The sequence below is a fragment of the Hyla sarda genome, chromosome 2 (assembly GCF_029499605.1).
Source record: "Hyla sarda isolate aHylSar1 chromosome 2, aHylSar1.hap1, whole genome shotgun sequence".
In the NCBI taxonomy this organism is placed as follows: Eukaryota; Metazoa; Chordata; class Amphibia; order Anura; family Hylidae; genus Hyla; species Hyla sarda.
This window is the reverse complement of record NC_079190.1, coordinates 259,250,946-259,276,936: the sequence shown is the minus strand read 5'-3', so window position 1 is coordinate 259,276,936 and position 25,991 is coordinate 259,250,946. Positions and strand designations below refer to the sequence as shown.

Genomic DNA, 25,991 nt, shown 5'->3' with positions numbered 1-25,991 from the left:
CCCCTGCCGGCTGCTATTGGCTGTACGATCGTCCAGCCAATAGCAGCGATCCTGGGGGGGTGACGAAATCGCCACCTCCCCATAGATACAGTGGGTGATAGGGGGTGTATCATACACCCCGATCACCTTGTATCTCCGGGTCAACGGGTCACACGTGACCCGCATTGCTGGAATAGCCGCAAATCACATGTGTGAATTCACATGACCCCCCTGGGCATTTGCACGGGATGCCTGCTGAACGATTTCAGCAGGCATCCCGACCCGATCTCCGCCCGGTGCACGGCGGGGACAGGAACTGCCCATGACGTAACTGTACGTCATGGGTCCTTAAGACCCAGGGTGTCGGGACGTAACGTTACGTCATGGGTCCTGAACGGGTTAAAGAGCACCTATCATCAACTAAAATCCCTCTTCCCATCTGTCCCTGACTCTATCTCTATCCCTGTATTTATTTTTGTTTAAAACCCCATGTATATACCTTTTTCATAGCATCTTCGGTGGTTCAGTGTTGAGCAGTATACAAGGGCAGGAAGTGGGCGTGGCCCGGCAGGAACGACGTCATCAGAAGCCTTTTGGGAGCGCACATAAAGGCGGAGTACAGGGGAGGGACAGCAGCCTCCTTCTCTCTGTTTGGCTATAAGTGTGCCATACAGAGAGGAGGAACGTCGGAGGACTGAGCTGCCGGCCCCGCTGCTTCTATCTTGCAGAGCTCCGCTCAACTGACTCTTGGCCAACACGCACCAGCTCTCCTTGTCAGCGGGAGGAGCCTGAAGTCGCCGCTGGCCAGCAGAGTCAGGAGTGCACCCGGCAGGGATGCGCGCACAGCGCTTGCTCCTGCCTGTCTGATTGACAGGCGGGGAGCTGCGCTGAATATGCGAGTCCGAAATCACTAAAAAAGGGACTCCTAGGGAGACCTCTAGTGGACAAAAGTTTAAACACAAAAAAACACATAAAAGTATAAATTTTTTTAATAGAACCCAATTATAAAATTATTCTATAGATATTAAACTATGAAATGAAAACATTTTTTTTTATTTTTTTTAAATTTAAATTTCACCCCACAAAATTTTTTTTTCGTTTCACCACAGATTATGTTATAAAACAAGTGACGTCATTACAAAGTACAATTGGTGATGCAAAACACAAGCCCTTATACGGGTTTGTAGGTGCAAATTGAATGCGTTATTTTTAGATGGGGAGGAGGAAAATACGAAAGTGCAAAAATGAAAATTGGCAAGTCCTTAAGGTGTTAAGGCATATACACACGTATACAAACACACACACTCACACGCAGAGATATGATATATCAGAGTATGAGCTATGTGAGAATAACTTAAAGTGAACAATGTAACATTCTACATATATTTCTACACATAACTCAACATACATGTGTGCATCCATTGGTCTATTTCACAAGACCTGACTTTCTGGTTGTAAATATAATGAAGTCTTGAGTCATCATAAACCTTGAAATAGGAAACTCCCATCTGGCAAAAAAAAAATCAATCTTTGCACTATTATGACAGCGGGACACACAGCACGCATAGGAGCTCTGTGATGATGTTTCATTCTCTTGAAAGCAAAACTGTATATAGATTATAAAGTATAAATCTGTGGGTTCTAGAAGTAGATGACGAGAACATATTTATACCTGGTTTTCAACTTGATTTCAGGTAAGTTTTTTAACCATATTACAGTAAAGACTTTCAGGAAGTCTACTAACCATTAAGAAGGGTTAAATGTACTTCTATGGCAGGTCATGGCATTCATGAAAATTTAACTTCATAACACTTTCTGCATTATTTATCTAGGCATTTTGTTTTTGCTTTTTTATTCTATAGAACTGTATACATTTTAAATAATGATGTTCCTTTTTAATGTCTTTTTTAATATTGCAGTCATTTGATTCAAAGAGAAATAATTGCATCTTATGATTTATTATTCATTTACCCCTGCTCTCTGCGTGCTTCATGCTTAATTCATTTCTATGGTAGCGCAGGAGACACCCGAGTACAGCACTCAGGTGTCTTTGGTGGTCCTATAAAAATGAATTGAGCAAGAGCCGCATGCAGCACACTGCACACGCTCCTCTGAGAGAGACAGGGTCCCATTCAGGACCTCCTGTGGATAGGGGAAATCTTATCTTTCACTGGACAATCCCGTTTACTTGGAGAAAAAATATGAGAAGTGTGGATGTAATGGTGGAGGAGGATGAGGAATTCATATAACATAGAATGTTTATTAGGATCAAACAAAGTAAAAAAAATATAAAAAACCTTACAAAAGAGAGTGGCAAAAAATGGTAAATGGTAAAAGGGTATTAAAAAATGCTGGAACTATGTCTGCAAACTCACATCCAAGAGGTCTAAGTATAAGCTATGTATAATGTCATCTGTGCCACATTACAGATAAATACATGCAATATGCAGAAGTTAGTATTGGTATGTAACACAGATGACCACAAGCACAAAATATGTAACCGCAGGGGACACAAAAAATAACCAACGAAAAGGGATGCTTACTGAACTAATGGAACATAACTAGATAAAAAAAAATTATAATAATAATAACTGCCGGCTACGCTACAAAATGACCATGCCTAAAGATGAGCAATCCATAACCTGTAATGTTATTATTCTCCGGAAATGCATACAGGCCAATTTTAAACTCTTTTATTGAGTTTACCATGACCACTTCCTCAGGTGGAGAATTCCACAGTCTCACTGCTCTTACAGTAAAGAACCCCCATCTGTGTTGGTGTAGAAACCTTCTTTCCTCTAGGCAAAGAGGATGCCCCCTTGTTATAGATACAGTCCTGGGTATAAATAAGTCATGGGAGATATGTTGTTACCACCACCTGATACATTTATACCTATTTATTTATATATGCATATATATATATATATATATATATATATATATATATATATATACATATATATATATATATATATATATATATATATATATATATATATATATATATATAATGTTGTCCCCCCCCCCCCCCCCACCCCAAATTACCAATAAATACCAGTTGTTGTTGTGGTGAATTTTGCTGTACTTTGAGGTATTCCTCACCACTCCCTTAAATATGTAAGAGTCACCATCAACACATGAAGGGAAAAAGTGCAACAGAACCCCAAAAAAACATTTAGTTAGGCACAGGTGTTCTTGTGCTTTTTCAGTAATGGAAAATAGTTTGTTAGTAATTGTTACCATAATACAAATGGCAATATGACAAATAATACTTCCATAGTGGATGCCAGGTCTAAGGCACTCTGCAGAGTATTATCACTTTGCAGACTATATAAGAGTATAATTTATTTCTCGCAAAATAACAAATCTGGAGCATCATTTCTCTATCTAGTGGCATTCCCTTATTATTCCTCCAGGAAATTGTCACCCTTGTCAAACGGCTGCCCTCTATTCGGTCTCTTAACTAATAACAAAGAGAGTGGTTAGGCCTGGACTACACAGAGGCTTCCTGTAGTTGACAGTTGCAAGTCATAAAATTACATGCTAACTGTATGACTTTATATTGCAGCTTTAGCTCCATAATTAAAATAAATTAGATACATTTTATACATTTACCATAAGACTGTATCAGAAGATTGACTATTGGCATGAAAACAATGCCCACGATGAGTGCCCCCACACCTGTCATTTCAGATTTTGAATATCATGATTGGCACTGGTCACAGCACCTAAAGGGTTACTGGCAGACATTGGCAATTACTGCTGTCAATAGTGGAGAGTTCCGACTGCTAATAGCAGCCATTACTTACTATCTATGAAACAAGTGTAGGCTCCTGTGCTTTCTTCATAGACAGACTGTATATTGGCATTATGTTGTGTTAGGCCCAGTGTACCATGCCATATATGTATGTTCGTTGTCAATTAAAGGAGTATTACAGGAATTATTTTTATTTGACTATGCTACAGGGGCTGTAAAGTTAGTGTAGTTCATAACATAGTGCCTGTACCTGTGGGTGACGGTTTTCTCACAATTCTTATGTGATTTTCACCCCAATGTTTATTTTTAACAGCATACAAAATGACTGTTGTCTCGGATTTTTGCCAGGTTGCAATGCGGCCAAGACCTGACTCACTAGTCAGCTGATGACAGGGAGCCTGTCTGCTTCAATGGGTGGAGTGATCGCTTGGTGGGAGAGAGATCAATCTGCAACTAATGCAAAAGCTGTAGGCACCCTGATTGAAAACCACAGGTCTTTTGAATGGATGCAGCTCATTTATGTCAGACCTGACTCACTAGTCAGCTGATGACAGGGAGCCTGTCTGCTTCAATGGGTGGAGTGATCGCTTGGTGGGAGAGAGATCAATCTGCAACTAATGCAACAGCTGTAGGCACCCTGATTCAAAACCACAGGTCTTTTGAATGGATGCAGCTCATTTATGTTTCATTGGGTGAAGTGGCTGATGTGTGGGAGGGAGGAAAATGGAATTATGGGATTTGTAGGCAAAGAAGAAAACTCAAAAAGGAAATACCAGTTCACAAAAATCTAGCCACAGTATTATGGTAATCTCACGACATAGCCATTTAGCCCCAAGACAAGCGCAGATCCTTCATAAGCATGTCCATTACTGCCTGCCAGGTACATACTAAAATCACATTATGGTGGATAACCCCTTTAAGGATTTAAACCAGTCTGCCATTTGTTTGTTTGTTGTTTTTTATAGCAAATTTCATACAACCAAATTTAGCCTTAAGCCATAGTGTAGTACTAACTAATTTTTTAAGGTAGGATACCTAAAACCAAATGAAATGCAACAGTTTTAAAAAAGAAAAAACTGCATCAAAGCCTTGCCCTCTTATTGCTAACCCTGTCCCCTTGTGAGCATGGTGCAAAATTCTAAATAAAAAGTAAAAATCAGTCTTATGCCTAATGCGCTTATTATTTCTGTTGTTCTTTGTTTGTTTTTGTGCAAACAAAATTCTGGCACACATAACATTTTAGTTAAATTAGGCCAACAAAAAAAAATGTATTCCTGAAATACAAAAATGTCCTTACAAGGCAACACTGAGGGGAAAAATGATGGATGATAGCTCTTACAGATTGGTAAAACAAAAAGAAAAAAATATATACTGTTTATTATGAGGCCAAAATTTGTTGTTTCCTTAAGGGGTTGATATTATTACCCATTATTAATGTTTATACACATATCTTTTTATTTTATTTTAGTGCATATTTGTCAGAACTGCCAGAACTTTTCTACCTACGATGTGACCTTTAATTCAACAAATTTTGAATACATATTGCACTGGAGCAAACATGACTTGGGATCAGATGTATCATTCAATGTCCAATACAAACGGTAAGTTATAATGTGCTAGTAACTTAAACTTTTTTTGTAAAATACAATAGAGCACTATAAAATATGTATATTTGTAAACACATTCAATTATTTTTTTTATTGATTTACCTTTAAAATCGCCTGTATAAAAGTGGCCACTAGGGGTCGTTACAAAAGAGGCCCATGCCGTTCTCTGCCCGTCACTATAGGAAAACCGACAGTGGCAACACTCCTGGCCCATCGGAATACAGGAAAAGAGGGTGGGCTTTAGAAGGCTCTGTGCGCGCTCCCGGCCTGTCACTCAGCACAAGGAGAAACAGAGGTATGTATTCCCGCTCCGCGCACCGTGCTGCAGCTGCTCGTCCGTCACATGTACTGCCTGGGGCTATAGCGCTATCCCAGTCGGAGTATACGACTAGCTGGGATTTGTAGTGCATTATGCAATATGTAAGAGGAGCAGAGGATTATATATATATATATATATATATATATATATTTATTTATTTATTTTTTTCCTCTGATCCTCTTACATATTGCATAAGATATTGTGTGTAGGGGACTATAAATCTCAGCCAGACATGCAATATGTAAGAGGAGCAGAGGATAACATATATAATCATCTGCTTCTCTTTCATATTGCAAAAGATAATGTGTGTTGTGGACTACAAATCCCAGCCAGTCATGCAGTGACTGACTGGGATAGCAGTGTATAAAAAAAAAAAAAAATTTTTATTTATATATATATATATATATATATATATATATATCCTCTGATCCTCTTACATATTGCATAAGATATTGTGTGTTGGGGACTACAAATCCCAGCCAGCCGTGCATTATGTAAGAGGATATATATATATATATATATATATACAAAAATATAGAAGCAGCACACCACAGGTAGAGTTGTAGAGTTCAAAGGAACGGTGAATTTATTCCATGATGTGAGAGATGTGAGAGTTTGTCTCTCACATCATGGAATAAATTCACCGTTCCTTTGAACTCTAACTGTGGTGTGCTGCTTCTATATTTTTGTATGCATTGAGGAACCAGTGGACCGAGGTTCAGAATATGCGGGCACCCCAATTTCTTTTTTTCTTGACATTTCTGGAGGTGCTGTTCTTATTGGATTTTTATATATATATATATATATATATATATATATATATACACACACACACAAGATACAGTATAGAAATAGAAGCTTGCACTCACCGCTCCTGTCGAATATTTTCATGCGGTCATTCTGTTCCGGAATGACCGCATGAAAATATTCTACAGGAGCGGTGAGTGCAAGCTTCTATTTCAATATTGTATCTTGCATTTTGCTACTACTATTTGATGCTTAGCACCCCGCAGTAGAATTATATTCCACTATACTGGCTGCTGTCCTGTTCATTTCATCAAGTGTTTTTCCCTGTGTGCACATATGGAACAGCCTGATTGTGCCCCCTGAATACATCTCTTCTATTGGTTTCAATATATATATATATATATATATATATATATATACACACATATAGGCTTGCTCCAGAGACTCAGTGACACACAGTAAGCGAGGAAGTTTAATCATGTAGAGTGAGGGCAGAAGAGACACACGCCATCATGTATGTGTTTAGCACCTTTATTTCTATTACAAACAGCTTAATTCAGTTGCAGTCTGGATTCTCATCTTCTCAAAGATAGGGGGTCTTTGAGAAGATGAGAATCCAGACTGCAACTGAATTAAGCTGTTTTTAATAGAAATATAGGTGCTAAACACATACATGATCAGGGTGAAGTACTGAGTAACACGTGACAGTTTTTATTTTTTGGGGATATGATAGGTACGCTTTAAATCTACTTCAGAACTATTTTGCATACTGATTCTTTGAAGACAACATCTACTTGTCACTTTCCAACTTTAGGGCTCGGCATGAAAAGTCTTAAATTTTAAGGAAAATGCCAAACGTCATCATTTGTCTCATTGCACTGAAATGGGTCACACCACAAATTGGTGTAAACTGCTGCAATAAATTACTACCACTGACAGGTGTAGTAAATAACACAGATCATCTTGTGGAAATGGCACCATCCATGGTTTGATATTTGAAGCAGCAAGTGGTCAATTCTGAAGGGTGATCTGTTTGAAGTAAGGAAAATGAGCGAGTACGGGGAGCTTAGTGACAAGGACCAAAAATGTGATGGTCAGAGGACTGGGTCAGAGTATCTAAAAAATGTTGAGGGTGTTCCTACTATGTAGTGATTAGTGGACAGCCTACTAAAAGTTGTCCAAGAAAGATCAATCAGTGAACCAGCCATGTAGGTCACTTAGGAGGCTGGGAGTGAACGCTAGCAGAAGGAGGGTGACAGAGGGCAGCTCGCTGTGCAGGGTGGCTAGAAGGAACATAGCAATCATGAGGAGAGTAGTGATGGCATCAGGGATCTGTGCAATGTGCTGAAATAAAAACAATCTGTGATGAAGGCTACTAACAAAACCTCTGACGCAGATGTGAATTTAGCCTTATATATTTCTGAAAATATATCCATGTCTAAAATTCTAGAATAGTTGACATCTAGAACCTATTGATTTTAGATTAAATACATTTTACTCTGTGAATAAAGGCATTGCCTGCTACAAAACAGCAGCACCCTTGGTCAACAAAATGGAGGCTCTTAGCGCACTTTTTGATCAAAACGTGTCCCCCCATCCACCACGCGGAGCTGGCCTCATATCAGATGGGACTCTAACACTCACTCACCTCAGGCTGGATGACATGCTGGATCCACTAACAATCCAAACCACCTCCTGTGAAATAGGGGAGGGGATGCACGGCTTTTTCTTGGTTTTTATTGCCTGCTACAAACTCATTCAAGCCTGCAGTTCCTAAGCATTGTTCTCATATTTATTTAGGTATGGGCAGCCAGAATGGTTGCTGCTTCATGACTGTCAAAATATTACTAGGGAAAACTGTAATTTAACAAATGCAATAACTGGAGATGAAGAACACTTCATGGATAACCAGTATTTTGGAAGAGTCATGGCACTGTCACCAAACTGTACCTCTGACTGGGTCACATCGAAAAGACTAAACCCAAGAGTAGACAGTGAGTATTATTAAGAAACAAAATATGTTAATACATAATTCAATGTATATATATATATATATATATATATATATATATATATATATATATCTTAACTATGTTCCTTTATAAATCGTAATACAACGTTTTTATAGGTGTTGCTCTATTATCTGAATCTGATAAATAAATGTACTTAAAGCTGTCCTGTGTGTATATAAGGAGTAAAAAATGTAAACCTAATTGTTCTTGGTTATACTAACCTCCTATATAAACTATATGGAGCGCATTGGTTGTTTTCTGCTAGAACTTTTAACCTATGCCTACTTAATTATACGTTGCTAACTCTAAAGCCACCCCTCTGTTTTGACTAGTCATTTGTCAACATTACTTATATGCTAACATTCAAACTGGCTCCTGGAACAACATAGGATATAATATAGGAAGGTGTACATGTTTTTAAAAGAGGAAGACTGTGTTAACAATAAATAAATAAAATGAAATGAGCATTGCTGATTTCCCCAGCCCTCTGTTCAATTTTTGTCTCAACACACAGGAAATAGCTGGAAATGCCTCCTTTCCAATCACTAGGATAGGCGGTCATGGCAGTGATCATCAGGATCGGGCCAGGAAAGGGAAATCAGTGTAAATATAAGCGGTGGGTGAATTGTGAAATGGGTAATGCTTTTATACAGAGTGAAACCTCTCCAAAAGACCAATATACATATATATATATATATATATATATATATATATATATATATATGTTGAATTGTTAAAAGAACAGGATGTGAGCTAACAAAAAGTCCTTTTAGCCTTTTAGTTCACTTAAAGGGGTATTCCAGGATTTTTTTTTATTTGACTATGCTACAGAGGCTGTAAAGTTAGTGTAGTTCATAATATAGTGTCTGTACCTGTGTGTGACGGTTTTCTCACAATTCTTCTGTGATTTTCACCCCAATTTTTATTTTTACCAGCATACAAAATGACTGGTGTCTCAGATTTTTCCCAGCTTGCAATGCAGCCAAGACCTGTCTCACTAGTCAGCTGATGACAGGGAGCCTGTCTGCTTCAATGGGTGGAGCGATCGCTTGGTGGGAGAGAGATCAATCTATAACTGATGCAACAGCTGGAGGCACCCTGATTGAAAGCCACAGGTCTCTAGTGATGCTCTAGATGGGGGCTATATCTGTATCCTTACTGCTGGACCCCTCTCTGGCAGTGGCTCAATGCAGTTAATTAAAAAAGCTGGAAAAAAACTGTGTGTTGGAGCCCCCATAAGCCCTACTACTTTAAATGAATTAGAATTGGTGAAATTCTTTCAACCTTATGTGAACATGTCCAGTGTACTCTGGTGGAAAACAAATGTTTTCAAAACAATTTGCTGTATGCTCCAGAGGAAGTTGTGGAGTTCTTTCCAGTCTGACCACAGTGCTCTCTGCTGACACCTATGTCCATGTCAGGAACTGTCCAGAGTAAAGGCAAATCCCCATAACAAACCTCTCCTGATCTGGACCATTCCTGACATGGATGTAGGTTGCAACAGATAGCACCGTGGTCAGACTAGAAACAACGACACAACTTCCTCTGTAGCATACAGCAGCTAATAAGTACTGGAAGGATAAATATTTTTACAAATCTGTTCAACTTTCTGGCACCAGTTGAGTTAACATTTGTTTTCCACTGAAATACCCCTTTAAAGGCTATGGAAACATTTGAACTAGTTCTTTTTATTGTTCACCTGTTTCTTCTAAATGCAAAATGATGCAACTTTTCCAGTTTGTTACCTAGCTGCTTTAAATAAATGGCTGTGCTACTGCCTCTGGCACAGATGCCACACAGATCCTGGTGTTCTATCTTCCCCTCTATTTTCTTATAGTAGCACAATGTTAGCAATAGCAGCAGGAAAGTAATGAAGTTGTACACAGCAGAGTAGGCTGGGAAGTCATTACACTGCATCAGTGTAGAGAGAGAGTACAACAAAATCTGCAAGGGATATGGGGGTTCACACACATGTTGGCAGCATAGATGACTGCCAATACAGGGGAGAGGAGATCACAAATAGGCTGTACATTACTGAAGCTATGCTAGTGCAAAAGAGCTAGTGAAGACCCCACATCCATTACTGGGAAGGACACACCATTATGAAGAAGTCTGAAACTAGGAGCCAGTTTAAAACTGCATATCAGTGGGTCTGAAAATAAATAAAGAAACAAAGATGGCAGCCTGAAACTAAGTGCGATGTTTTTGGACTGTAGGTTTCCTTTAACATATGCAAAACTATTTTTTATTTTTTTTTGCCAAAGGTGTCAATAGTCTTTAAAAAGGTTATCCCACCATTAAAACCTATCCCCTATCGATAAGTGTATTATTGTGGGGAATCTGACTGTCATACAGCGCTCAACTATCTTTGTCAGCTCCCATACACTTATACACTTAAAGTGGATAAGTGGTAATGGTGGGACAATCCTTCAAAGTCCAAGCCACATGTTGATTGTAAAATATTTATTGTAATATAAGGATAAAAATGATAGGAAAAATGATAGGGTCAGACAAGCCACGGTGGGGCAGCTCAACTGAAGATTCCTTCAGAAGTGTTGTATCTGCTTTACCCCAGGGAAATAAATATGCGAGTTCTGTGAATCCAAGTGTATATACATCTATCTATATAAACAAGGATAAGTTGGCCAGCACATACTGATACCGAAACTACTGCATGGACCCGGCATACAGGTGCATGCTGCTAGGCTGAATATACATAAACAGGAGAATACAGCAGCACACTGCTAGCACAAAGATACAGATAAAACATGAATCTATATATATATATATATATATATATATATATATATATAGTGAGAGAGGCTGAATGAGCATTCCAGTGTGTATAGTCAACTATACTTTTGCTACAGTGCACGTCTCCTCTGTATTTTCAGAGCTTCTATAGTAAAGAAACTATGACCGAAATTCATTTAGTGTCTTGAAGTTATTCTCTATTGCTATTTATTGTTTTATTTGTGTTCATTTATTGTGCTTTTTTTCTGCAGCATGTTTGATTTTACCAAAATTGAGCTACACTCCAAATGTAAATTCAATAACAATTCTCATTCCAACTCCTTACATACCTATAAGAGGTAGAGACAAACAGCCTGTAACAGTGGAAGATCTTTATAAAAATGATACCTTTGAATACCATTTGATCTTTTTAAACTCTGAAAAACAAGTTAAAGTAAGTTGTACTTCTACCTTCAGGAATAATTGCTAACATTTGGAAGGCATTTTCCATTTTTGTAAATTTGCTATTTCATAGTTGAGGATATTACAAGTCTAGCAAGGGTGCTTCTTGTTTTCTTCTGCTGTGTCTAGGCCCACTTACATGGTACCACTTCCTACTTTATATATATTTTACAGAACCATAGGAAATAAAGTTGGCGACTCACCAATCTTCTTCTTCTTCTTCTTCAATCTTTATTAATACATAAGATGTTACAGGAGAGGGATGATGTAAGGGGGGTACAGTAGACAACGGTAGCCGTTTCGCACAGGTTAGTGCTTCATCTGGCCTATAGGCCAGATGAAGCACTAACCTGTGCGAAACGGCTACCGTTGCCTGCTGTACCCCACTTACATCATCCCTCTCCTGTAATGTCTTATGTTAGTATTAATAAAGATTGAAGAAGAAGAAGAAGATTGGTGAGTCGCCGACTTTATTTCCTATGGAATTTGTATTTAGATCTGCACATTTTTAAGCCAGAGCACCACCTACATATCTTCAACGCCACAAGTCTTCACCTATACACTTGTCCTTAGTGGTCTCTATATATATCCTGCAGTAGCCGGACAAGATTCTCTTGCACTGTTTTATATTTTACAGAACAACATAGCTATAAACACAGACTATAGACCCAGTTCCCTTCCATATTGAATGTAGTACTGAGGTGAAGAAAGAAAACTCTTCTTATGTCAGGCGCTGCTTATCCCAATGAATATAAGTTACAAGTCAGGGGAAACCAAATTTGCATTTGCAGTACAATAAAATAATAAAAGGCCCATGGACTCATTTGGGGTGCACTTACCCCATTGCAACGTCTCATTGGTCCTTATATTATTTTATTGTACTGGTATGGATGCAGATAAAAAAGACACTTATCCCCAATGGCTAAATACAGACCAATAAAGGAAGATTTTGACATCATCTATCCAGGTGGAAAAAAGCAGGTCACATCTTTATTGATTTATTCAACACATTGTGACCTTCTTGGAGGTCCATCTAGCATGTCAAGCTTGGCAGAGACCTTTGTGTAGGTCAAAACATTGACATGTGTTGGATGTGTAAAAAAATATGTGACCTGCTTTTTTCATCTAGACGGATGCTGTCAGAATCTTCTTTATCCGCATTTAGCACAGATATCTGAGCTTAAAGGGGTACTCCGGTGAAAACCTTTTTTCTTTTAAATCAACTGGTGCCAGAAAGTTAAACAGATTTGTAAATTACTTCTATTAAAAAATCTTAATCCTTCCTGTACTTATTCGCTGCTGAATACTACAGAGGAAATTATTTTCTTTTTGGAATTCTCTCTGATGACATCACGAGCACAGTGCTCTTTGCTGACGTCATTATAATAATAATAATAACTCTTTATTTATTGTTGTCCTTAGTGGGATTTGAACCCAAGGCCACAGCACTGCAAGGCAGCAGTGCTAACCACTGAGCCACCATGCTGCCCTTAGCATACATCTGCTATGCACGGTTGGACAGGGATGTCAGCAGAGAGCACTGTGGCCGTGATGTCATCAGTGTTCCAAAAATAAAGGAATTTCCTCTGTAGCATTCAGCAGCTAATAAGTACTGGAAGGATTAAGATTTTTTAACAGAAGTAATTTACAAATATGTTTAACTTTCTGGCACCAGTTGATTTAAAAGAAAAAAGGTTTTCACCGGAGTACCCCTTTAAGCTGACCATACACATGGGACTTTCATCATCCAGCCTTCAACATTAAGATAATTATTATCTCATATGTATGGTCAGTTTAAGAGTAGTAAACATCACACTACTTTTGACAGGCTGTTTATTGTACATCACTCACCAGACATGACAATAAAATGAGAAAAAACATCATCATCAAGTTAGCTAAAACAGTTTGAGTTTTTAATGTTTATTTTAAGAAGTTTTTAAAAAAAAAAGCTTATTATAAGTGTAAAACAGGATGTTTTTGCTATAGAAACCCCCTCCAAAAGCATCACCAACTATTTAGTTATAACAATTCTATTTTAAATGTTTATTGTAATGTTTTTAAGGATTGTTTTTAATATAGACACCTCAAATTAGCCTCCTTTCTTGATACTATTCTCTAATTTACAAAAAATACATATTACAATATATTTACAGGGAAACATCAATAGGCAACCTTTTGTATTGTTTGCTTTGGTTTGTCATTTCTGACTATTATTTAAAATGCATCTGTCACCTAAACTGACCCATGTAATGCAGGCCTATGAGCACATTAGTATTACTGTGTTATTTCCAGCTGCTGCCGGCCGAGTAGCCCTGTGTGTCAATCATAGGCCGGTGACGTCTAAGAGAGCGGTGTACCGGATAGGCTCAGCTCCGCATCCGCTGGCCCCTTCTCCAGAACACTGGTAATGAACTGACAAAGATCTTTATTTGCTTATTTTTGGACACCGCATATATAAAATAAAAGTATGTTTATTTTTATGAGGAGAATGTGCTTAAGGGCCTGCAGGGTTTAGTTTAGGGAATGGATGCACTTTTAATATATGTATGACCCTAAAGGTTACACTCTTTTTATTACATTACAGTGGCAAAAAACCCAGACAGAGAGATTGTTTAAAGTGACTGGCTTGTCTCCTGGCATAGAATATAATGTAACTGTCTATATTTCAATTGATAATGAGAGGAAAAGTGATAAACAATTTTTTGTGGTGAGAACACTTCCAGGTAACAAAATACTTTTTTATTCTATTCTTAGTGCATTCGTTATGTTGTTGTGGTATCAGATTATATTAACATTTTCCTTGGTTACTAATTGCTTGCATTCCTTAATACACATTTTTAATTTCTGCTTACAACCACCATCAACTCCAGTAAAGATACAGTTTGTTTCTATACAGCTATACAATGGTGTCTGCAGTAAATAACTCCTAACTAGACCAGAGTGTTTTTATTATCCATTAACTCCAATAGGAAGCACACCATACAACAAAAAGATACAAAATACCCTCTTTATTCACTTACATACATGTATGAAACATAAAAATGGCAAAGCTACATATAAGAACAGGTATCACTGAAAGCTAGTACAGGTAAATCCATCAAAAGACTGAGAATTTAATGCATGCCTCAGAGGAAAGTGCAATGTGCATGTTCCAATATAAAAATACAGATACAAAAACTATGCAATAATGTACGAACCACATCATAATCATGTTGCACTAAGCCAGCAGCTACTTGTGGGGTCTAAATTTGCTGAGAGAGCCGTCACTCCCGCTTGTCTCAGAAGGTGGGGACGAGAGCACACCATGGATGGGTAAGTGACTAAATTTCGTACAGAAGATCGCAGGGGGTCCCAGTGGTCGACTTCCCCCAATCAGACACATCCCCTATTCACAGGATAGGGGATACATTTAGTTACCTGGAATAACCCTTTAACTTCTTCCTGACCCATGACGTACATTTACATCATGGGTCAAGTGATAGAGCAGGCTCAGGAGTCAGGTTCACACCATTTCCGGTAGGTGAGGAAAAGGATTTCCAAATCTGGCGGTAATCACGGACATTGGTCCATCAATTAACTGTTTAAATATCTTTTTTCCATTTTTGCTCTGGCTCTGTAATACATTATAGGGTAAAATAAAGGATGCCTGTAAAAAGTACAACTTGTCCAGCAAAAAATAAGCCCTAATATTACTCAGTCATGGGAGAAATAGAAAGTAATGGGTCTAAGAAGGTGAGGAGGAAGTAAGCCAAAATGTGTCTCATATGACTGGCTACATTCACCTGCCCAGCATATGTGCAGAATACAATTTATTTACTGCACTTATCCTCTGGTTTATCTGCTTGGTATACAGATAAAAAGATTAATAATTAAATGAATGACACATTTTCACAGTATTTCAATGCTTAATGCCTTACCAAAAACAATGTACTTTGATACTGTCACTGAAACTATAACTATACTAGGAGAGGATTTATGAATATAATTACATATTACACAATACAAACACGTGAAAAATAGGGTACAAAGGACAAACAGCTTTTTGACACATATAAACGTATTGGAAAGAAAACAGCTAGTTTTCAGCTTTGCACCAATTGTGATTCTCATGGTTTGAAAAGGGTAAGAAAAAAAAAAGCATCTGATCTGATATTATGTTTAACCTATGGCAGACTCACTAAGGTTGGGTTCACATATCAGGCGTCCGGCACAGTTTTCATCTGGCGTGCATCGGAGGGAAACTGATGCTAAAACTGATCCCCTTCATTTGAATGGGACAGTTCACAATCATCCAGGGTCTCAATTTTGATGGTTGGACATGCCGGAGTGCACCGGGCAGGGGAACGCAGCTTGCTACGCTCCCCTTCTCCGGTGTCCAAAAACAATGGATGCCAGATGCCATACAACTGATGACAACTTGTCATCAGTTGTGGCATCAGTTGTGTCAAGATCTAGGCTAAGTTCACCTATGCCAGATACCGGACATATGTGAACCCAGCTTTACAAGGCATGTACCGCATATACTCGAGTATAAGCCGAGTTTTTCAGCACGATTTTTCGTGCTGAAAAAGCCCCCCTCGGCTTATACTCGAATGAACTCTCCGCCTGTCAATCCCTTCTCAGTGGTCTTCAACCTGCGGACCTCCAGATGTTGCAAAACTACAACTTCCAGCATGCCCGGACAGCCATCGGCTGTCCGGGTATGCTAAGAGTTGTAGTTTTGAAATCTCTTGAGGTCCGCAGGTTGAAGACCTTCGTCATCATCCAGACCTCCCCCCCCCCCCTTTTGTTTTCTACTCCCCTCCCCTCGATGGGAAGGAAAGGTGAGCTGGTCCGGGCCATCTATGCTGCAGGGACCATCTGGTGGGGAGGGTTAGTTGTTCCGGGCTGTCCATTTTCACCGGGGGGGGGCCCTCTTCTCCATGCTCCGAGCCTGCCCTGACTAGTAATGTTGCCTTGATGACGACGCACAGGGATGCGCATGAACGTCCCTGTGCGTCGTCGTCAAGGCGACGTCACTAGTCCGGGCAGGCCCAGAGCATGGAGAAGAGGGCCCCCCGGTGAAAATGGACAGGCCGGAACGACTAACCCTCCCCACTGGACGGTCCCTGCAGCATAGATGGCCCGGACCAGCTCACCCTTCCTTCCCACGGAGGGGAGGTGAGTAGAAAACTAAAGGGGGGGTCTGGATGATGACGAATGCCGCAGTGGTCTTCAACCTGTGGACCTCCAGAGGTTTCAAATCTACAACTCCCAGCATGCCCGGATAGCCGATGGCTGTCCGGGCATGCTGGGAGTTGTAGTTTTGCAACATCTGGAGGTCCACAGGTTGAAGACCACTGATGAAGGGATTGACAGGCGGTGATGATGAAGGGGGGGGATGATGATGGGGGTCTGGATGATGACAGGGGGGATGATGTATTTCCCACCCTAGGCTTATAGTCGAGTCAATAACTTTTCCTGGGTTTTTGGGGTGAAATTAGGGGCCTCGGCTTATATTTGGGTCGGCTTATACTCGAGTATATACGGTATCCGCCTTGGCACTGCAACCATTTTTGTCCTTTATGACATATCAGTTTTCTTTATTTGTTATCACAGCACTAATGTTCATGCAAAATCATGGTGACAGGTAATTTCTTTGTATATAAATTATGCAATTTTTATATTGTAAATAATTTTTTATATGTATGTCTGTTGTCTATTTGCAGATTATTCCATGGTAATCCTGGTTACAAGTCTGGTTGCGGTTTTTGTCATTGCCCTGTGTGCTGGATTTTTTTTGTTGAGCTATAAATACGTAAAACAAAGAGTAAACACACCAAATTCTTTAGTGAGTATATAACAGAGAAATATAATTATGTTTTACTAGAAAGTTTCGTCTTACAGGGAAATCTTTTTGAGAAGGGCTTCCAAATTTCCATAAAAAATGTGGTCTTCTATGGGGGTGGTCTCCTGGCATAGAATATAATGGAACCGTCTATATTTCAATTGATAATGAGAGGAAAAGTGATAAACTATTTTTTGTGGTGAGAACACTTCCAGATAACAAAATACTTTTAAATTCTATTCTTAGAATATATGTGGTATCGCCGTGTGCATAAATGTCCGAACTATAAAAATATAATATTAATTAAACCGCACGGTCAATGGCGTATGCGCAAAAAAATTCCAAAGTCCAAAATAACATATTTTTGGTCACTTTTTATATCATGAAAAAAATTAATAAAAATCACTCAAAAAGTCAGATCAATACAAAAATGGTACCGCTAAAAACCGCAAAAAATGATCCCTCATACCGCCCCATGTGCAGTAAATAAAAAAGTTATAGGGGTCAGAAGATGACAATTTTAAACGTATAAATTTTACTGCATGCAGTTATGATTTTTTCCAGAAGTATGACAAAATCAAACCTATATAAGTACAGAATAAAGATAAGGTGTAATTTTTAGTGAAAAATGTACTGTGTAGAAACGGAAGCCCCAAAAGTTACAAAATGGCATTTTTTATTCAATTTCGTTGCACAATGTTTTTTTTCCGTTTCACCGTAGATTTTTGGGTAAAATGACTGAATTTTTAGGTGCAAAATTGAAAGGTTTATGATTTTAAAAGGTGAGGAGGAAAAAAGAAAGTGCAAAAACGGAAAAACCCATGGTCCTTAAGGGGTTAAATACAACTAGTCCTATTCTCTCAGTCACAAATAGAAAAAAGTTTTCAAATTCTTATGCAGGTCAAATATAGAGGCAGCTAGTAAAACTGGTAGTTTTGCATTTAGCATTTCTATTTTATTTGCTTCTTTGACAGCACACTTTAGCCATGTGTCCCAACATTTCAAAATAAAATTGGCATCAAGCACAGCCTACCCTTAGGAGTCAGATTTCATTATATGGATTTTCCCATATGTGTGTAGTCGGTTGTTCTGATTGCGAGGAACCCAACCTATCACTAGAATGGGTGCACCAAGTTTTAATAGATGAAATTTGTGCATTGCAGCTCCATTCAATGGCGACTAGCAAAGATAGCTCTTGCCTAGGTCTGGAAGTCCAATAAAATTTGAGGTGGCAGCAATGCACATGTCAATTGTCACTCTATTAAAACAGGGCCTCTAGGGATCCCAATTTTGTTATCAGTAAAGGTCCCAGCGATTAAAGCCCCACCAATCAGACACTTTCCTCTTATCCTGTTAATAGGTCTTAAAGGGGTGCTCCGGGAAGTTAGGAAAAATAAAAATGCCCCAAAGCCACAATACCTGTTCTGTGTAATTATCCATGTGATTTTGCCAGCTCATGTGGCCCCTGTTGTCTCCTAAATATTACTTTTGCTTGCTTGCAGCCCAGACTACAACTCACAGCAGTTAGTGTGGCTCTGTGTAATGGCTGCCAGCCAATTGCTTTTACTATCTGTGTGCATGCTGTGTTGTTGTAAACACAGTCAGCAGTACACACTGTACAAGTCTTTTCTTTCAAACTATCCTTCCCCCCAGCAATAAATCATGCTATGCTCTGAATGGCAGCAGTCAGTGATTAGATCTACAGCAGGAAATGAGCAATGTTATGTGCTGAGGTGACTGGGCTTCTCTGCCTGCAAGATCCTCACACAGGGAGGGGAGGGAAGACTGTAAAGACAGAAATCACATGGTGTTTGTTTTCCATGAGGGTGGGGGCTAGTCTCATTGAGGGCTTTGTAAAGAGACAAGCAGGATTTGATTATGATGTCTTTCTCCCACTCCCTGCATGTAAGTGACAGCTGAAAGAGGGAAACTGCTCTATATAGCTAATGAATCAAATTTAGACAAATATGTAGGTTGGTGAGAGGGAAAGGATGGGCAATGGGTTTAGTTACCCAGAGTACCCCTTTAAGTAGCCATTATAATAAAAAAAACTTTAAAGTGTCCCTGTCATTTGAAAAAACTTTCAATATGTCACACAACTCTCCACCGCCTGCTAGACAGGTGAGTTAATCTCACCTTAATACATCTTGTGTGTGCTTTTTGAATACTTCAAACATTTCAAATGTTTATTCTCTTTAAATCATTCCTGTTATAGGACGTATAGGCTATTAACCCTTTAGATCCTGCAATCAAAGTCGATCGGGGGACCTAAAGAAAGTTACTGTGTGTGGGCAGCTGGTTGTGTATACTGATCGGGACCACCATGAAATAATTACAGGGTCAGCTTACATGATGGCTGGAAACAGCTTACATGATGGCTGGAGGGTTCCTAGCTGCCTTCTGATGTCTTCTTTGCTCCAGCACAGCATTGAATAGTGTTAGCAATCTAAAGGTTGGATGTTATAGTCCCCTAAAAAAAAAAGTAACAAATGTGGTTAAAATGTCCCCCTAATAAAAGTTTGCATCACCCATCATTTCCCATTTTTTAAATAAAATAATGTAAATAAAAAAAAAACATAAACATATGTGGTATCACTGCATGCATAAATGTCTGTACCAGTAAAATATAAGGTTAATTAAACTGCACAGTCAATGATGTAGATGTAAAAAAAATGCCAAAGTCAAGAACTGCAGAAGAGGACAATTGTAAGCATCTTAATTTCTTACAAAAAGTTAGATTTTTACATAGTATTAAAATAAAACAAAACCTATATAAATTGGGTATCATTGTCATTGTATAAATATTTTTTTTTGCTTTACCATACATTTTGTTGCAAAATAAGTGATGTCATTACAAAGTACAATTAGCCCCACAAACAACAAGCCTTTTACATGAAATATTGATAGAAAATTTAAAGAGTTAAAAATTGAAAATGCAAACAAATGTGTCGTTGAGAGGTTAACTGGTACTTGATAACCTTCAACAGCTCCCCAAATAAAAAATAAAAATCAGTGGGTTCAGGACCTTGGATGCCATTCTGCAGGGACCACTGCAATTAACCCAGGAACCACCAGGCGTTGCGCTTTCTTCTGAGCACTGAGTGTAGGCTACTGTCAGTAGCCAGACATTCACTGCTATTGACTGGTGCCGCTGCCCATAATTAACCCTTTAGACACCATGATTTATGCTGATCATGGCGTCTAAAGTGAAAGTAAAAAGTTGCCAGTAGCACTGAGGAGCTCATTGTACCCCCACGATGTGAACGCCGGGGTACGATGAGCTAAAATGGTGGAGGAGGGTCCCCTTTCCTGCCTCCTGCCGCCAATCACAGAGTCACTGATGCAGCCTGGCTTAGCCTATGGCATAGCATTATACAGTGAATGCAATCTAAAGATTTCATATAAGAGGACTTAAAAAGTGTAAAATAAAAAAGTTTCTTAAATTTTATAAAAATCCCTTCACCAATAAAAAATAAACTTACCCTTATCATCCAATTTTACAAAAAAATAGAAACATACATATTTGGTATCACCTCGTGCATAATTGTTCAATTTATTAAAATATAATGTTTACAATCCTGCACAGTAAATGCTGTAAACCAAACACCAAAGATACAGATTTTTAGTCACATCTTATATCAGAAAAGAATTAACAAACAAGCCATCAAAAGCTTTTATACATCCCCATATACAGAAAAAAAATTATAGGGGCCAGAAAAGGAGAGTTTTATGCTTAGCAATTCTGTTAAAAAAAAGTTTACCTTTCTTAAAAGTTGTATAATATTACAAAAGCTATATAAACACGGGTAACGTTTTTATTGCATTGACCTACAGAATACAGAGAACATGGTTTTTACACAGCGCACTTTATGGTAAAAATCCGCCAAATTAGCAAAATTGCAGTTTTCTTCCACCCGCGATACATTTTATGGTAAAGTGAAACATGTCATTAGAATGTACAATTGGTTGCACAAAAAACAAGCCCTCATATGGTTCTGTACGTGGAAAAATAAAAGAGTTATGCCTCTAAGAAGGCAAGGAGGACAAAAGTAAAACAGCGGTGTTCTCAAGACATATAGACAAGGAGAGTAGAGAAAAAAGAAGTGCCTGTTGCAATTCAGTGAAGTTATGCAGGATTTGGAACATTATCCATGACTTGCCTAAAAAGTAGTCATAATAAACAAAAATAGCACCCCTCCCCCAGCAGAAAATCTCCTAATGTTCAAACAGTTAGTAATAATAGTAATAATAAATAAAAATAGAACCCCTCCCCCCAAAAGAAAATCTTCCACTGTTCCAAACTGTTTTTCAACATGATAATACAAATAAATATGTCAGCATGTCCATACTATAGTCATATAGGGGGAGATTTATCAAAACCTGTGCAGAGGAAAAGTTGCTGAGTTGCCCATAGCAACCAATCAGATCACTTCTTTCATTTTGCAGAGACCTTTTCAAAAATGAAAGAAGAAATGTGATTGGTTGCTATGGGCAACTGGTCAGCTTTTTCTCTTCACTGGTTTTGATAAATCTCCCCCCATAATCCTTCTTGGTGAATTACATTCATAGCCTATTCATAGGTTATAGGTTCATTTTTATTTGACCCATGTTGATGTTGAACCCATGTTTATGTTGAAAAAGTGTAAAATAATGGAAAATGTTATAGGTTTTTGAGAAGGGGGTGCTATGTTTTATTTACTAATACAACTTTCTTTTTTTTCTTTTAAAATTGTGTGCCCCTCCACCAAAATAACCGTCCCTGTGGCCCTGCCCACGCTATGCCACTAGCTGGCTTCCTAGCATTTTAAATATGTAGTTGGGTTGCACCTAGCTGTTATAAATACTGCTGATATTTAACCCCTTAACGACGCAGGACGTATATTTATGTCCTGCACCGGCTCCCGCGATATGAAGCGTCCCGAACAGCTTACAGGACACCGGGAGGGCCCTTACCTGCCTCCTCGGTGTCCGATCGACGAATGACTGCTCCAGGCAGGAGCAGTCAAGCGCCGATAACACTGATCACAGGCGTGTTAATACACGCCAGTGATCAGCATAGGAGATCAGTGTGTGCAGTGTTATAGGTCCCTATGGGACCTATAACACTGCAAAAAAAAAAAGTAAAAAAAAGTGTTAATAAAGGTCATTTAACCCCTTCCCTAATAAAAGTATGAATCACCCCCCTTTTCCCATAAAAAAAAATAAAACAGTGTAAAAAAAAATAAAAATAAACATATGTGGTATCACCGCGTGTGTAAATGTCCGAACTATAAAAATATATCATTAATTAAACCGCACAGTCAATGGCGTACGCGCAAAAAAATTCCAAAGTCCAAAAAAGCGTATTTTGGTCACTATATATATATCATTAAAAAATGAATAAAAAGTGATCAAAAAGTCCGATCAAAACAAAAATCATACCGATAAAAACTTCAGATCACGGCGCAAAAAAAATGAGCCCTCATACCGCCCCGTACGTGGAAAAATAAAAAAGTTATAGGGGTCAGAAGATGACATTTTTAAACATATAAATTTTCCTGCATGTAGTTATGATTTTTTCTAGGAGTACGACAAAATGAAACCTATATAAGTAGGATATCATTTTAACCGTATGGACCTACAGAATAAAGATAAGGTGTCATTTTTACTGAAATATGCACTGCGTAGAAACGGAAGCCCCCAAAAGTTACAAAATGGCGTTTTTTTCTTCGATTTTGTCACACAATTATTATTTTTTCTGTTTTGCCATGAATTTTCTGGGTAAAATGACTAATGTCACTGGAAAGTATAATTGATGATGCAAAAAATAAGCCATAATATGGATTTTTAGGTGGAAAATTGAGAGGGTTATGATTTTTAAAACGTAAGGAGTTAAGGGGTTAAACAATGGGCCTCGTGTACTACAAGTGTCGGGTTTTTACTAGTGGGAAATGTTGTTTCAGACTTGTAGAATTCCACCTTATTTACTATGGGGATCACAGATTTACAAGTCAGGAAAATTTTCTGACCAGCTTTATCTAGGTGGAAATTTCCAACTATTTATCCACAGGATTTTCTGTGAATTCAATAGTAAATTCGTTGGATTGTGAAACCATGCCCATTTTTGGGTCGACCGTGACAGACCACGCCCCTTTTTCGGCTTTTCACAGTGCAATGTTGGTTTGTCAGATTTTCCTCTCGCACACTGGCGCAGACATGTTGCAGGCACTCTGCGACAAAACAAAAATTGGTCGGTTTCAGCTTAGTAAATGAGGCTCAATATTCTCAAGTTTCTCCTCAATTAAAATGTCATTAATGTACCCATACAGGTTTTCCAGAAATCTACAACATTACCTCTGCTGACCCTGTCGAAGGATAAAGTGATCAGTACTTGGACTCTAGGATTTTGTCCAGCTATGCAGAATTATGAGCAAAAACATCAGGAGACATCAAGAAAGATTTGGCAAGACATACCTGGGGATTTAAAATTGCACACGTATGCACGTCAGTCACATGGTGCTGTTACACCTGAAAAAGATTCTGAAGTGGACATACAGGAATCATACTGCCCTCAGAGAAATATGAGCAGTTTAGTCTCCTCAGTACATTATGGCAAGGTGCTTGACATGACGACCAGTAATGTGACATATCTCCAAAACACTACCCCAAGTGCCTACAGGAAAGTTTCGCATGAATGTGAAGGAGAGTTTCAGATAAATACTCAACCTTTTCTAGACTATGATGAAGATGTGTCCAATGCCTTTATTGGTAATTCTTTCAAATTCAATCTGTTTTCTTCTTTACTAAGTGGAGAGTCAAATAATATTCCCAACAGCATGTCTCCAATTGGATTAATATCAAGTGTTACAATAAAAGATTATGGGGATTTTCCTGCACCGATGGAACAGACTGAGGAACCTTCACCAGTTTTACTATCAGACTTGTACCTTAATGACTGTACAAGTAACCGGATAGAGGAACTCAACTTGCAACACATGGAACATGTGGGACATGATGATAGCTCCTACATTTTACAGTGTCCTGTAGAAAACTTTACAACAAAAACTTTTGTCAAAACAACTGCATACAAACAGCAATGTGGTCTGTAAGTTATCCAGAAATTTGTTAGCATGATTCACTAGTTGCCATGATTAAGAACGTTACGGTTCGAAACTCGTTGGCATTTCTGTGAGATTGTACGTTCACTATGGGTGTTTTTTCTATTTACTATGTTTTAAAGTCAAATAGAAACAAGGGTCTGGGTGTATTTTAGCAACTGGGTGTAACGAAGTGCACCTGAGTTTCCACAACGCTCAGTATATAATCAATCCACCATATAAAAAGCACTTGTACAACACTTATGTTCCAAGACTTTTACACTTTACTTCCAATTTTTCTTCATATAAGAATACTTTTCATACAGGAATAGTGTACTTGAACATATTGCAAAATCACCCAGTGCATACTCACCGATACGTGATCACAACTTTACAACGGACTTCTTCGGCTCCAGCCGGAGCTCAATGTGTACATGTCCAACAGTGCTGTGAAACCTGCTTTCTCTGAGACCAGCGTAGAACGCTCACCAGCCGGTGAGCTTGATTGGCGTCGTTTCAGGATCACTCCCTTTCTCAAGATCTATTAAAGTTCGTATTAATGAGCATAAAAGTACAATCAGAAACGTGGCAAAAAAGAGCGTACAGGAAAAGGAAGAAAAAAAAATTTCTAAACATTGGGAAACGAGTGTCGCTAGACACTTTCCACAGAACCAGCACCAGGTTTGCAATCTAAAATGGATGGTGTTAGAAGAAATAAATGGAATAAACAGTGTAGAAATAAAAAAACAGGTTATTGAAGAGGGAGGTATTCTAGATTTCTAAGTTAAATGCTTTGACCCCAAATGGTATTAATGAACATTGTAATTTTAGTGCATTTTTGTAGATTCTGTTCCGAAGATTATTTATGTGGATATACCATCTACCACTATATTGATTTTATAATGATTTTAACTTTTAGACATGAATTCTCGCGAGATCAAGGTTTATATAATGTGGTGGTGGGTTGACTCACGTCAGGCTTGAGAAAGGGAGTGATCCTGAAATGTCGCCAATCAAGCTCACTGGCTGGTGAGCGTTCTACGCTGGTCTCAGAGGAAGCAGGTTTCACAGCACTGTTGGACATGTTCGCATTGAGCTCCGGCTGGAGCCGAAGAAGTCCATTGTAAAGTTGTGATCACGTATCGGCGAGTATGCACTGGGTGATTTTGCAATATGTTCAAGTACACTATTCCTGTATGAAAAGTATTCTTATATGAATCAAAATTGGAAGTAAAGTGTAAAAGTCTTGAAACATAACTGTTGTACGAGTGCTTTCTATGGTGGATTGACTATGTTTTAAAGAACATAGATTAAACTTTGGACTTTTATGACGTTTAATTTTTGGGAGCTGGACATCACCTTTTTGTTTGGATCATCATTTTACTGGGAGAACAACTCGGCATACGGTCCTGTGCTTCCAGTAACTACGGGCCTTACTCTGAATCCATTCATCAATAATATAGCGGTGAGCT

General features: G+C 38.6%; 1 protein-coding gene across 1 annotated transcript; it reads left to right on the top strand.

Moving 5' to 3' along the window:
- Positions 1-1,630: 1,630 nt before the first annotated feature.
- IL22RA1 (interleukin 22 receptor subunit alpha 1) lies at positions 1,631-24,707 on the top strand. The gene is made up of 7 exons (XM_056560126.1): positions 1,631-1,673; positions 5,205-5,337; positions 8,210-8,403; positions 11,427-11,608; positions 14,201-14,339; positions 17,325-17,446; positions 23,752-24,707. The coding sequence occupies exons 1-7, from the start codon at positions 1,631-1,633 to the stop codon at positions 24,529-24,531; spliced, it is 1,593 nt and encodes a 530-aa protein (XP_056416101.1). The 3' UTR covers positions 24,532-24,707.
- The last annotated feature ends 1,284 nt before the right edge of the window (positions 24,708-25,991 follow it).

What these genes read in the sequence shown, in the direction of transcription:
- IL22RA1 (XM_056560126.1), top strand. Translation starts at nt 1,631, where the DNA reads ATGACGAGAACATATTTATACCTGGTTTTCAACTTGATTTCAG. An exon ending in TTCAATGTCCAATACAAACG is followed by an intron (nt 5,338 to 8,209) that starts GTAAGTTATAAT and finishes ATATTTATTTAG; the next exon opens with GTATGGGCAGCCAGAATGGT. An exon ending in TGTGGTGAGAACACTTCCAG is followed by an intron (nt 14,340 to 17,324) that starts GTAACAAAATAC and finishes GTCTATTTGCAG; the next exon opens with ATTATTCCATGGTAATCCTG.